Source organism: Aquarana catesbeiana, linkage group LG11 (genome assembly GCF_042186555.1).
Source record: "Aquarana catesbeiana isolate 2022-GZ linkage group LG11, ASM4218655v1, whole genome shotgun sequence".
Lineage (NCBI taxonomy): Eukaryota > Metazoa > Chordata > Amphibia > Anura > Ranidae > Aquarana > Aquarana catesbeiana.
In genome coordinates, this window is record NC_133334.1 from 252,879,405 (window position 1) to 252,894,526 (window position 15,122).

Here is a 15,122-nt window from a genome sequence, read left to right on the forward strand (position 1 = left end):
GCACCCATGGATGTTAAGGATTATGAGTCACCCGCTAAAGCACTGGGCCCAAGTGCCGCCAGCCCGTGCCCTGGATTTTTTAGCAATTGCAGAGACTGGAGGTTTAATAGACTTTTCTGCTGAGGAGGAACAACTCGGTGAGCCTCCATCAGAAATGCTGGCATCAGGGCAGAACATCACAGAGCTCTGCCCAGCACAAACAGCAGCTTCAGCCTTCCTGAGAGAAGAGGCAGCCGACCTTTCTCCCACACCAACAGGGACATGGAATTTCATGCCAGCAGCATCTGTGGAGTTACAACAAACTTCTCCAGCCAAAGCACTGGCCATGGGACAGAGTGCTGCTCAGCTCTGTCCACCCTTGTCTGCAAATCCAGCTTAAGCGCTGGTAACTGGCCAGAGGGTCCAAGCCCTTTGCCCAACACCAGCAGCAGTTCTTGGGGCCCAGGGTGAGAAGGTGGCGGTTCTTCTTCCCCAGCTGCAGATCCACAGTCTAGGAGAGGAGGTGGTCACTCTCCCTCCCCAGCAGCAGTCCAAGGACCCAGGAGAGGAGGTGGTCACTCTCCCTCCCCAGCAGCAGTTCAAGGACCCGGGAGAGGAGGAAGCCGTCCTCACTCCTCAGCGGAAGATACACAGTTAGGGAGAGAAGGTGGATGTCCTTCCTCCCCAGCGGCAGATCCACAGTCCGGTAGAGGAGGTAGTTGTCCTTCCTCCTCAACAGCAGATCCACAGTCTGGGAGCAGAGTAAGCTGTCCTCCCTCCCCAACAGTCAACCAGAGCGGAGGAAGAGAACTGTCTTCTCTCCCCAGCAATAATTTGTTCACCTGGGAGACAGTACCAGAGGAATGTCTTCCCAGCAGCTAAGTGAGAGTACGGTAGATGGACCAGCTGGCTCATCCTCCCAGCGGCAGTTCAAGGACTCAGGAGAGGAGGAACTGGTCCTCACTCCCCAGCGGCAGATCCACAATCCATGAGAGGAGGTGGTTGTCCTCCCTCCCCAGCAGCTTCTTCGTTTCAGCTGGGGTAGGAGCTTCACTTCATCAGCCTGTCGCTGCAGAGATAGACCACCTGCCCTGGCTCCCTGGAGCTCCAGAGTTGTTGCTGGTGCTGGGCAGAGGTTGGTAGCACTTTGCCCTGATGACAGCGCTTCTGCTGGGGACCCCACATCATCCACTTTGGCTAACCGTTGGGGAGGAAGGCCTGCTTCCTTCACTCCCAGACTGTGGATCTACTGCTTGGGAGGGAGGACGACCACCTCCTCTCATGGATTGTGGATCTGCTGCTGGGGAGTGAAGATAGCTTCCTCCTGTCCTGAGTCTTTGAACTGCTGCTGGGAGGATGAGCCAGCTGCTCCATCTCATGTACTCTCATCCAGCTGCTGGGAAGACATTCCTGAGCAAGCTCTGCACTGGTGGTGCCCCAATGCTGCAGCTGAATCAACTGTAGGAGACAGTCCTGGCACTTGCTGTACTTTCTTGGGTGCCCTGAAGCCTTCTTTACAAATGCAGTGAGAGTGGTTTTTTATGGGATTAGGTTAATTTTCATGGCAAAGAGGGACTTTGCAATTAACTGCAATTCACGTGATCACTCTTAAAAATATTCTGGAGTATATGCAAATTGCCATCATAAGAACCGAGGCAGCAGACTTTGTGAAAATTAATATTTGTGTCATTCTCAAAACTTTTGGCCACGGCTGTAGTGAAGCTCCTACTCCCAGCTGAAGCGCCTAACACATACAGTGCCTCAGAACGGTAAAGATCACACCCAGCTGAAGCGCCAACAGCCAAACAGAGGGTCCGTGATCTCTGCCCCACACCTACTGATGACAACCCTTTCCTGCGGCCAAGAGTGGAGATCATGTGGACCGACTACGTAGGTTCACTCTGCCCAACTAACACATGTCCAGACCAGGTGGCGGTCTGGGACCTGGTTAGTCTCATTTCGATGGGGGTGAAGTGTGACGGACCCAACTGGGATTGGGTTTTTTTGGAGGGGACTGCAGTGTAGCCTCTTGCCTACAGACTATGGGCCCTGGCTTTTGAGAAGGGGGGGCCCTTCTCCTTGGGAGGTGTGTGCCTGGAGGACCTTTCCGAAACACACAGACTCTGGGGACCTAGGACCTGGATACAGATTTGGGACCTTTGTGCCCAAACCAGCAAAGACTGCTTTACCCCCCCCCCCCCCACCCCTATACTCAGAACAGATGTTAATAAAATCGGCTCAAAACAACCTGATGCTGGTGTCTTCCGCTATAATCTGTTTATTAAGCTGTCTTTCTCTCGTTATATAATTCCCCATTGCTTGCCTCCTAGGTGTGAATCCCCATTAATTGAGTCACCTTTTGTTTCTGTCTGTCTGCTAGTATTGTGTCCACTTCACCTCATTACCATACTATTGTGAGATGTTTATGTTATCTGTTCATTAGATGTACTGTAGGCTTCATGTACACTGTTGCTAAACGGATGTTTAGGAGCAGTTGGGCATTTTTTTCAGCTGCCCCGGGAACTCTCCTGTATGTTATCTTATCAGTACATGTACACAGGGTCGTTTATAATCGTTTCTAGGCAGTTGAGTTTAGAAGCATTTTTTGGAAAGCAAAAAAATGTGTTCAGGACGGATGTTCAGAGGCATTTGAAACGCCAAATGCCTGTAACAGCTTGTAAACGCGTGTCGTTTATAGGCGTTTTTAATGGAGATACATTTTTGACTATTAGAAAAACAGAAAAAAATGTTTTTTCAAACATTTTAAAACGCTCCTAAACGCAAACGCGGCTAAAAGTGGCAATTGAAACGTGGCAAAACGGACGTTTTTAAACGTTGTTTACTATCTATCTGTCAAGTTAAATCTTTCAGGGGAGGTTGTAAAACATCCAGTGTACAATAAAGAGGTTGTAAACCTCCGCTCCGGAACCCCCCCCCCAAAAAAAGACCCTGCAAGACAAAGGCATTATGAGCTAGTATGCATTGCATACTAGCTCATTATTAAATACTTACCTTAAAACGAAGCTGTTGCAGTGGTCCCCACACACTGCTGTCATGGCCGACATCTTTCCCGAAGCTTCTTCCGGGTTTGCAGACTTCGGTGCTGTGATTGGCTGGATCCACCATAATATCACTCCCGTGCATGTGCGCGGGAGCCACCATTCACGGCATCAGCTCGGAAGGAACATCACCCGTGGGCCGTTCCTATAGAGTGCATGCGCCAATGATGTCACTGGCTGCATGCACTGGAAATATCTCCTAAACTGTACAGGTTTGGGAGATGTTTCCACTACCTATAGGAAAGCCTTATTATAGGCTCACCTATAGGGGAAAGTCTGCAGAGGAAGTTCACATCCTCTTTAAGCCTTAGATGATATTACTGTTTAAAGTTTGCATTGTTTTGGATAATGTGATCAAGCTCTTACCTGATTGTGTGTGTGGTATAATGTCTGTGTGAGCTTAAAATAAAGTCAGTTTCAGTTTGCACCTAAGCTAGTGTTGTCTAGTTGGGTGCAGATCTCAGCTTTAATAGTTGGTTCCAGAGTGGAGGAAGCTGTATCTTGTTGGATTCACCCAGGCTGGGTGCCAGGCGGGCCATCACAGAGACCAAGCCTGGCAGACCATGTATACAGAACCCAGATACAGACCAAGACTGGCACAGTGTATAGATATCTCAGACCGAGACCAAGCCTGGCACAAAGTGTACACAAAGCCCAGCTAGAGACCAAGCTTGGCACACAGTGTATATAAAGACCAGCTAGAGACCAAGCTTGGCACACAGTGTATATAAAGCTCAGCTAAGAGACCAAGCTTGGCACACAGTGTGTATAAAGCCCAGCTAAGAGACCAAGCTTAGCACACAGTGTACAGTGGGGACGGAAAGTATTCAGACCCCCTTAAATTTTTCACTCTTTGTTATATTGCAGCCATTTGCTAAAATCATTTAAAGTTCATTTTTTTTCCTCATTAATGTACACACAGCACCCCATATTGACAGAAAAACACAGAATTGTTGACATTTTTGCATAATTAATAAAAAAGAAAAACTGAAATATCACATGGTCCTAAGTATTCAGACCCTTTGCTCAGTATTTAGTAGAAGCACCCTTTTGATCTAATACAGCCATGAGTCATTTTGGGAAAGATGCAACAAGTTTTTCACACCTGGATTTGGGGATCCTCTGCCTTTCCTCCTTGCAGATCCTCTCCAGTTCTGTCAGGTTGGATGGTAAACGTTGGCAGACAGCCATTTTTAGGTCTCTCCAGAGATGCTCAATTGGGTTTAAGCCAGGGCTCTGGCTGGGCCATTCAAGAACAGTCACGGAGTTGTTGTAAAGCCACTCCTTCGTTATTTTAGCTGTGTGCTTAGGGCATTGTCTTGTTGGAAGGTAAACCTTTGGCCCAGTCTGAGGTCCTGAGCACTCTGGAGAAGGTTTTCGTCCAGGATATCCCTGTACTTGGCCGCATTCATCTTTCCCTCGATTGCAACCAGTCGTCCTGTCCCTGCAGCTGAAAAACACCCCCACAGCATGATGCTGCCACCACCATGCTTCACTGTTGAGACTGTATTGGACAGGTGATGAGCAGTGCCTGGTTTTCTCCACACATACCGCTTAGTATTAAGGCCAACAAGTTCTATCTTGGTCTCATCAGACCAGAGAATCTTACTTCTCACCATCTTGGAGACCTTCAGGTGTTTTTTCTAGCAAACTCCATGCCGGCTTTCACGTGTCTTGCACTGAGGAGAGGCTTCCGTAGGGCCACTCTGCCATAAAGCCCCGACTGGTGGAGGGCTGCAGTGATGATTGACTTTCTACAACTTTCTCCCATCTCCCAACTGCATATTTGGAGATCAGCCACAGTGATCTTTGGGTTCTTCTTTACCTCTATCGCTAAGGCTCTTCTCCCCCGATAGCTCAGTTTGGCCGGACAGCCAGCTCTAGGAAGGGTTCTGGTCATCTCAAACATCTTCCATGTAAGGATTATGGAGACCACTGTGCTCTTAGGAACCTTAAGTGCAGCAGAATTTTTTTGTAACCTTGGCCAGATCTGTGCCTTGCCACAATTCTGTCTCTGAGCTCTTCAGGCAGTTCCTTTGACCTCATGATTCTCATTTGCTCTGACATGCACTGTGAGCTGTAAGGTCTTATATAGACAGGTGTGTGGCTTTCCTAATCAAGTCCAATCAGTATTATCAAACACAGCTGGACTCAAATGCAGGTGTAGAACCATCTCAAGGATGATCAGAAGAAATGGACAGCACCTGAGTTAAATATATGAGTGTCACAGCAAAGGGTCTGAATACTTAGGACCATGTGATATTTCAGTTTTTCTTTTTTAATAAATCTGCAAAAATGTCAACAATTCTGTGTTTTTCTGTCAATATGGGGTGCTGTGTGTACATTAATGAAGAAAAAATGAACTTAAATGATTTTAGCAAATGGCTACAATATAACAAAGAGTGAAAAATTTAAAGGTCTGAATACTTTCTGTCCCCACTGTATATAAAGCCCAGTTAGAGACCAAGCTTGGCACACGGTGTATATAAAGCCCAGCTAGAGACCAAGCTTGGCACACAGTGTATATAAAGCCCACCTAGAGACAAAGCTTGTCACACAGTGTATACAAAGCCCAGCTAGAGACCAAGCCTGGCAAAGTGTATACAAAGCCCTGGCACAGACCAAGCCTGGCACAGTGTATACAAAGCCCTGGCACAGACCAAGCCTGGCACAGTGTATAAAGATGCACTCAATATAAAAGAAGATAAGTGCCAGAGGGGCCCGGGTGCTGGGTCAGTCTATGTGCCAGCACTATGGGGAGTGCCATCTCACCCAATTTTGGGTGGTGCCTATCCTTTCAACTCCCGAGCACAATAGAACTGTAAAGCAAAAATTGGGGGAGAGCCCATAAGAGTTCAAAGAGGGAGGAGGGGAATGAGGCAAGCCGCGGTTGCAACCTATATACAATAAACTTTATTAGTGACAAAAAATTCAAAGGCAAAAATTAATAAGCAGACAACACAGAATCTTTAAAAGACAATGTTGCCCCATCTTTTAATGATTCTGTGTTGTCTGCTTATTCATTTTTGCCTTTGAATTTTTTGTTACTAATAAAGTTTATTGTATATATTTTGCAACCACGGCTTGCCTCATTCCCCTCCTCCCTCTTTGAACTCCTATGGGCTCTCCCCCAATTTTACAGTGTAAAAAGAGCCCAGATAAAATTCAAGCTTGGCACACAGCGTATATAGAACCCAGATAGAGACCAAGCCTGGCACACAGTGTATACAGAACCCAGATAGAGACCAAGCCTGGCACACAGTGTATACAGAGCCTAGATAGAGACCAAGCCTGGCACACAGTGTATACAGAACTTAGATAGAGACCAAGCCTGGCACACAGTGTATACAGAACCTAGATAGAGACCAAGCCTGGCACACAGTGTATACAGAACAAAGACCAAGCCTGGCACACAGTGTATACAGAACCCAGATAGAGACCAAGCCTGGCACACAGTGTATACAGAACAAAGACCAAGCCTGGCAAACAGTGTATACAGAGCCTAGATAGAGACCAAGCCTGGCACATGGTATATACAGAACCCAGATAGAGACCAACCAAGCCTGGCACATGGTGTATACAGAACCCAGATAGAGACCAAACCTGGCATGCAGTGTATACAGAACAAAGACCAAGCCTGGCACACAGTGTATAGATATACTTCACATAAGGATTGATGGTGCCGTTCATCGATGGTATGCAAATGTGTATACAGATCCTATAAATGGCACACAGACTGGCAGTACCCCCAATAATGCCCCCATGGCAGTGCAATCCCCCCTCCCGAGTGATACCCAGTATTGCCAGTGCCGCCTCCCCCTCAGTGATACCCAGAATTGGCAGTGCCCCCAGTGATACCCAGTATTGCCAGTGCCGCCTCCCCCCTCAGTGATACCCAGTATTGGCAGTGTCCCCCCCCCCCATTGATGCCCAGAATCGGCAGTGCTCCCAGTGATGCCCAGTAGTGGCAGTGTCCCCTCCCCCCAGTGATGCCCAGTATTGGCAGTGCCCCCAGTGATGCCCAGTATTGGCAGTGCCCCCTCCCCCCTCAGTGATGCCCAGTATTGGCAGTGCTCCCAGTGATGCCCAGTATTGGCAGTGCCCCCTCCCCCCTCAGTGATGCCCAGTATTGGCAGTGCCCCCAGTGATACCCAGTAGTGGCACTGTCCCCTCCCCCCCAGTGATGCCCAGTATCGGCAGTGCCCCCAGTGATACCCAGTAGTGGCAGTGTCCCCTCCCCCCTCAGTGATGCCCAGTATTGGCAGTGCCCCCAGTGATACCCAGTAGTGGCAGTGTCCCCTCCCCCCCCAGTGATGCCCAGTATCGGCAGTGCTCCCAGTATTGGCAGTGCCTCCCCCCCAGCGATGCCCAGTATTGGCAATGCCCCCAGTGATACCCAGTATCGGCAGTGCTCCCCAGTGATGCCCAGTATTGGCAGTGCCCCCCCCCCCCTAGCGATGCCCAGTATTGGCAATGCCCCCAGTGATGCCCAGTATTGGCAGTGCCCCCATTGATGCCTTATTGGAATTTGGCAGTGCCCCCTCCCCCGCCGGTACCTGCCCACAGCTGGATCTTGTGCCGCAGCAGTCTCATGGCACAATGCAGAGCACTCACCGTCTCCGGGCACAGAGCCGCGTCTGCCAGCTGATCAGTGCTGCGTCACTGTGCAGAAGAGGGCGGAGCCGGCTGTCAGTTGTGTGCGGGATCCGCCCTGGCCGCCCGGTGTAGCTGTATTGTGTATCCCGGGAAATCTGCACCCCCCGTGCTGTGCCGCCTTCGCATGCGCTGCTTCACATCCTCCTCGCCATCAGTGATGGTGACGTATTGGGGGAAGGAGCGGAGAGAGCAGCGCAAACCAATTAACCCCGCGAGTGCCGGGGAAGGAGGGAGCCGGGCACACCGCGCACAATTAGCGCCACACAACCGCTCTATAACCTATAACTTCACTATATAATCACATTTCACATGGAGGAGAAGAGATCTTCCATCCGATCCCCCCCCCCCCCCCCCCATTGTATCATCAGATCTCCGATCACTCCAACTGATAGATGTTGGAGGGATGGAGGTGCAATTATCTGACTTTCTGAGATTGAAGTGTTTGGAGGGGTGTCTATCAGTTAGGGATGTCAGTGGTTGGGGGTAGGTGGATGTCAGTCTGGGATGTCAGTGGTTGGGGGTAGGCGGGTGTCAGTCTGGGGTGTCAGTGGTTGGGGGTAGGCGGGTGTCAGTCTGGGGTGTCAGTGGTTGGGGGTAGGCGGGTGTCAGTCTGGGGTGTCAGTGGTTGGGGGTAGGCGGGTGTCAGTGACTGGGGGTAGGCGGGTGTCAGTCTGGGGTGTCAGTGGTTGGGGGTAGGCGGGTGTCAGTCTGGGGTGTCAGTGGTTGGGGGTAGGCGGGTGTCAGTCTGGGGTGTCAGTGGTTGGGGGTAGGCGGGTGTCAGTCTGGGGTGTCAGTGGTTGGGGGTAGGCGGGTGTCAGTGGTTGGGGGTAGGTGGATGTCAGTCTGGAGTGTCAGTGGTTGGGGGTAGGCGGGTGTCAGTCTGGGGTGTCAGTGGTTGGGGGTAGGCGGGTGTCAGTCTGGGGTGTCAGTGGTTGGGGGTAGGCGTGTGTCAGTGATTGGGGGTAGGTGGATGTCAGTCTGGGGTGTCAGTGGTTGGGGGTAGGCGGGTGTCAGTGATTGGGGGTAGGTGGATGTCAGTCTGGGGTGTCAGTGGTTGGGGGTAGGTGGATGTCAGTCTGGGGTGTCAGTGGTTGGGGGTAGGAGGATGTCAGTCTGGGGTGTCAGTGGTTGGGGGTAGGCGGGTGTCAGTCTGGGGTGTCAGTGGTTGGGGGTAGGCGGGTGTCAGTCTGGGGTGTCAGTGGTTGGGGGTAGGCGGGTGTCAGTCTGGGGTGTCAGTGGTTGGGGGTAGGCGTGTGTCAGTGATTGGGGGTAGGCGGGTGTCAGTGACTGGGGGTAGGCGGGTGTCAGTCTGGGGTGTCAGTGGTTGGGGGTAGGTGGATGTCAGTCTGGGGTGTCAGTGGTTGGGGGTAGGTGGATGTCAGTCTGGGGTGTCAGTGGTTGGGGGTAGGCGGATGTCAGTCTGGGGTGTCAGTGGTTGGGGGTAGGCGGGTGTCAGTCTGGGGTGTCAGTGGTTGGGGGTAGGCGGGTGTCAGTCTGGGGTGTCAGTGGTTGGGGGTAGGTGGGTGTCAGTCTGGGGTGTCAGTGGTTGGGGGTAGGCGGGTGTCAGTCTGGGGTGTCAGTGGTTGGGGGTAGGTGGCTGTCAGTCTGGGGTGTCAGTGGTTGGGGGTAGGTGGATGTCAGTCTGGGGTGTCAGTGGTTGGGGGTAGGCGGGTGTCAGTCTGGGGTGTCAGTGGTTGGGGGTAGGCGGGTGTCAGTGGTTGGGGGTAGGCGGGTGTCAGTGGTTGGGGGTAGGTGGATGTCAGTCTGGAGTGTCAGTGGTTGGGGGTAGGCGGGTGTCAGTCTGGGGTGTCAGTGGTTGGGGGTAGGCGGGTGTCAGTCTGGGGTGTCAGTGGTTGGGGGTAGGCGGGTGTCAGTCTGGGGTGTCAGTGGTTGGGGGTAGGCGGGTGTCAGTCTGGGGTGTCAATGGTTGGGGGTAGGCGGGTGTCAGTGATTGGGGGTAGGCGGGTGTCAGTGATTGGGGGTAAGTGGGAAAAGAGTACTCACATATGTATACAATTTTAAGGTTTATTGTAACAATTCTAAAATGTCATAAAAACATTTTGAGAAGAGTTGTGCATTCTACATAGATGTTACAGTCTCCAATGTATCCAATAACAAAATACATTGTATCGTATGCTTACTCCACCCAGAGCTGGTTGCACATGGGTTTTTTCTTCTCCTTCTTCACGCTGTGGACTGGGCACTCCATGCTTTCCATTCTGGCTGTGTACCAATAGATTTCCCTGAAGAAGCTGTTGGTGAAACGCGTAGTGATCCATTGGTGTTGGTACAGTGATTCCGTCGTTTGGCCTTGCACATGGAAGACTATCATATACTTATCTTTCCATTTAATAAGTTACTGATTCATGGGCCATCTGAATAGGTTTCTCTTTACAGCTACACATTTTGTTAGTGGATACATGGGAGACTGTTGTATCTATGTAGAATGCACAATTCTTCTCAATATGTTTTATGATATTTTATAATTGTTACAATAAACCTTAACTACTTCAATACCGGGCACTTCCCCCGTTCCTGCCCAGGACAATTTTCAGGTTTCATGCTGTCACACTTTGAATGACAACTGCGCAGTCATACAACACTGTACTCAAACAAAATTTTTATCATTTTCTTCCCAAAAATAGAGCTTTCTTTTGGTGGTATTTGATCACCACTGGGGTTTTTATTTTTTGCTAAACAAACTAAAAAAGACCCAAATTTTTGAAAAAAATGTTTTTCTTCGTTTCTGTTATAAAGTATTTCTCCTTCACTGACGGGCACTGATGAGGCTGCACTGATGGGCACTCATAAGGTGGCACTGATGAGGAGTGTACACCGCTCCTAAAGCGCTGCAAAGATGTTGCTTGCAGGACTTTTTTTTTTTACATCCCGCAAGCGCACCGATCCAATGTGAAAGCACTCAGGCTTTCACACTAAAGTGGCAGGAGAAGCGCTTTGCAGGCACTATTTTTAGCACTATAGCGCCTGTAAAGCACCTCAGTGTGAAAGTAGCCTTAATGGTAGGTTTATTTTAACAGTGAGGGACAGAATAACAACAAAAATATCCAGAAAAAATGCATTTCAAAAAAGTTATAAATTGATTTGCATTTTAATAATTATTCTATACAGGTAACAAGTTGAGATTAGGAGCACTCTCTAAAAGGGAGTTCTCCTAATTTCAGCTTGTTACCTGTATAAAAGGCACCTGTCCACAGAGGCAATCAGATTCCAATCTCTCCACCATGGCCAAGACCAAAGAGCCGTCCAAGGATGTTAGGGACAAGATTGTAGACCTACACAAGGCTGGAATGGGCTACAAGACCATCACCAAGCAGCTTGGTGAGAGGGTGATAACAATTGGTGCGATTATTCGCAAATGGAAGAAAGAAAATAACTGTCAATCTCCCTCGGTCTGGGGCTCCATGCAAGCTCTCACCTCATGGAGTTTCAATGATCATGAGAACGGTGAGGAATCAGCCCAGAACTACACAGGAGAATCTTGTCAATGATCTCAAGGCAGCTGGGACCATAGTCACCAAGAAAATAATTGGTAACACACCACGCTGTGAAGAACTGAAATTCTGCAGGGCCCGCAAGGTCCCCCTGCTCAAGAAAGCACATGTACAGGCCGGTCTGAAGTTTGCTAATGATTTAGAAGAGAACTGGGTGAAAGCGTTGTGGTCAGATGAGACCAAAATTGAGTTCTTTGGCATCAACTCAATGTGTTTGGAGGAGAAGGAAGCTGAAGACAGCAGATATACATGTAAAACTTATATAGGGAGATTTGTTTCATCTTTGTGTATCATCTGAGGCTGTTCACTTCACTGGGTATATGTGAGGGTTTACATCTACTTTAAAGGAGAAGTGCAGCTTGAGCTCGTTTGCCTAGGCTTTGCCTAAGGGTCACAGGAGTGCAATACATTTTGCATTCCTGTGACCCGTTTTCAGTAGAGAGCGGTCTGCAGTCCGCTCTCTGCTGACGTCACACAGATCAGTCCAGGCACCCAGTCATCTCTACTCTGGAAGCCTGGATCCATCAGGTGCCTGGACTGATGGCAGTCTCAGCCTCTCAGCGAGCCGATGATACAGCTGCCCCTCCACAGTTCAGAGCTCCAGGGGAGCTGAGAGAACCGAGCCATAGGCGATGTTCGATGGCTCGGTTCTCAGTGCAGCGGCGGGGGACAAATGCAGCATAGGTAAAGAGGATTATGAGAAAAAAAAAATTCCCATACTTCTCTTTTAATGACTTGGAGAGGATCTGCAAAGAGGAGTGGCACAAAATCCCACCTGAGATGTGTGCAAACCTGTTGGCCAACTACAAGAAATATCTGACCTCCGTGATTGCCAACAGAGGGTTTGGCCACCAAGTACTAAGTCATGTTTTGCAAAAGGGGAAAATACTTATTTGACTCATTAAAATTCAAATCAATTTACACATATTTTGAAATATGTTTTTCTGGATATTTTTGTTCTGTCTCTCACTGTTAAAAAAAAAACAAAAAACCTACCATTAAAATTATAGACTGATCATTTCTTTGTCAGTGGGTAAACGTACAAAATCAGCAGGGGATCAAATACTTTTTTCCCTCATTGTACTCTTTTCCCACCTGGGATTATAGTGGCAACCGTTAAGGTCCTATAACAATTTTGCTCTTTTTTATTCGTACTATGTTGGATGTAGTGCCACACACAACGGGTTACGTCTCTGCATTCCTTTATGACATCTGCTTACTCCTAACCACTGACACCCCAGAATGACAACCGACTACCCCCAACCACTGAGACCCCAGATTGACACCTGCCTACTTTCAAAGACTGACATTCCAAATTGACATCTACCTAATTACAATCACTGACACCCACCTACAACCAACTGCTGACACCCACCTACCCCCAACCACTGACACCTTAGACTGACATCTGCCTACTCCCAACCACTGACACTCCAGAATGAGAACCAACTACCCCCAACCACTGAGACCCCAGACTGACACCCGCCTACTCCAAACCACTGACACCCCCAGACTGACAATCGTCTACTCCCAACTGATGACACCCACCTACAACCAGTCATTGATGCCCCAGACTGACACTTACCTACCCCAACAACTGACACCCCAGACTAACAGTCGCCTACCCCCCACAGCCAATGACTGACACCCCAGACTAAAACCCACTTTAACCACTCCCTACCACTTGACACCTTAGACTGACACCCCCACCCACCCCAACCATTGACACCCGCCTACCCCAATCACTGATCCCCCAGACTGACAACCCATCCACCGCCAACCACTGGCACCCCAGATTGACACTCACCTAACTACTGACGCCCGCCTACCCCCAACTGCTGACACCCCAGTCTGACACCTGCCCACCCCCTACCACTTACACCACAGACTGGCACCCCTAACCGGCAACCACTGGCACCCCAGTTTGACGCTTGCTTACCCACCCTCTACCACTGACACCCACTCACCCCCATTATTGACAGCTCAGGCTGACACCCCTCCCAACTCCCACCTCCCCTGCACCCCCAGCCACTGCCACTCTCCACTCCTGACACCCATAACTGATACCCATCCACCCGCCCTTATCTACTGAAACCCCAGATTGACACCACCCCCCGCACAGCACTGACACCCCAGACTAATAGACCCCCACCCTCTTCCACTGACACCCCAGACTGACTTCCCCACCCAAAAAAATTAAATCTCAGAATGTCAGACAATTAATTGCAACCCCCACTAAAAAAAAAAAAAAAAAAAAAAAAAAAAAATACTACCAGCTGGAATGAACGCAGATACAATTATACAGTAGAGGGAATGGAAGCTGCTAGAGGGGGAGAGGATCAGATAAAACATCCTACTCTGTGTGAAATATTGCTTCAGATATCCCTTACTGCTTACATAGTAAAGTTATCCTGCAATTGTGGGGTTAATCGTGAGCAGCATTGCCTGCTTTCTACACGGCAGCTGTGGGGTTAATTGATGTGTGTGCCTGACAGTTGTGGTATTAATTGGTTTGTGCTGCAAAGAAAGTGCATACAGAATTTACTGCTACACTGGCATTTGCCCCACTTCCCTTCCCACTTTGCCACTCTACCCTTCCTGGCATCATTTACTGTGGAGCCTCCCTTCCCATTGTGCCACTCACCCTCCCTGGCATCATTCAGGGTGGAGCCTCCTTCCCCATTGTGCCATTCAGCTCTTCCTCCCCTCCCTTGCATCATTCAGGGTGGAGCCACCCATCCCAATGTGCCACTCACCCCTCCCTGGCATTCAGGCTGGAGCCTCCCTCCTTACCGTGCTACTCGCCCCTCCTTGATATCACTAAGGGTGAGCCTCCCTCCGCACTCTGCAACCAGTTCTTCTTAATTGAGCCACCCACCCCTCCCCACTGTGCTACTCACCCCTCCCTGGCATCATTCAGGGTGGAGCTTCCCTCCCCACTGTAGAACCTACCCCTCCCCACTGTGCTACTCACCCCTTCCTGGTATCATTCAGGTGCAACCCCCAAACCCTCTGTGCCACTCACCCCTTTCTGGTATAATTCAGGGTGGAGCATCTTTCCCCACTGTGCTCTCTTTAAGGTCATTTAGTATGCAGCCTCCCTCCCTAGTGTGCCAGTCACCCCTCCCTGGAATAATTCAGGGTAGATCCTTCCCCATCATTGACTCCAAGTTTATGATTTCCGAGAATACCCAGATCCTTCTCCATCATTGACTCCAAATCTATGATCTACCAGAACACCCAGATCCTTCTCCATCATTAATTTCAAGTCCATGGTCTACCAGAACACCCAGCCTTTTCCCCATCATTGATTTCCAGTCTATGGTCTACCAGAACACCCTTTTTCTTCTCCATCTTAAACTCCAAGTCTTTGGTCTACCGAGATCCTTCCCCATCATTCTATGATCTATCAAAACTTGGATCTACCAGAAAAACAAACAAAAATGCTTCTGCGCACACCACACTAGTTGTTCCAATCAGTATGAATCTTCAAAAGCCTGTGAGCTGCACTTTACCATACATAGCGTTTTAGAGGGGAATAGTATAACACTGGGATTTCATCCACAAGCTGCAGCCCCTATCAGACGCCCCCTGTGATGGTCTTTTATATGCTTAACATCTGTGGTGCACCAGTCTCATGCACCTCGATTGTGAGTGCATTTCTTTTTGTGGGTTTTATTTAAAAAAAAGTCTAAAGTCTATCAAAACACCCAGATCTTTCCCCAGAATTGACTTCAAGTCTATCACCTGACACCTGCCAGAACACCCTTGTCCTTCTCCATCTTTAGCTCCAAGCCTATAGTTTACCCAGATCCTGACTCATTAATGACTCCAAGTGTACAAACAGAACACACAGATTTTTATCCATTAATTCCAAAGTTGTAATCTACCAAAACACCCAGATCCTTCTCCATCA

At 49.4% G+C, this 15,122-nt stretch overlaps 1 protein-coding gene across 5 annotated transcripts in view; it reads right to left on the reverse strand.

The window, feature by feature from the left end:
* The window catches only part of NDRG4 (NDRG family member 4), a 71,478-nt gene extending 57,402 nt beyond the window's left edge, over window positions 1–14,076 (reverse strand). For 2 of the 5 annotated variants that reach the window (XM_073605622.1, XM_073605619.1), the window contains exon 1: window positions 13,851–13,977. In XM_073605622.1, the coding sequence (XP_073461723.1) occupies window positions 13,851–13,926 (76 nt within the window). In that variant the 5' untranslated portion in view covers window positions 13,927–13,977. Of the gene's footprint in view, window positions 1–7,594; window positions 7,878–13,850; window positions 13,978–13,999 lie in introns of those variants that run through there. The other 3 variants (XM_073605624.1, XM_073605623.1, XM_073605621.1) reach the window with 3 other exon arrangements.
* Between the last annotated feature and the right edge of the window lie 1,046 nt (window positions 14,077–15,122).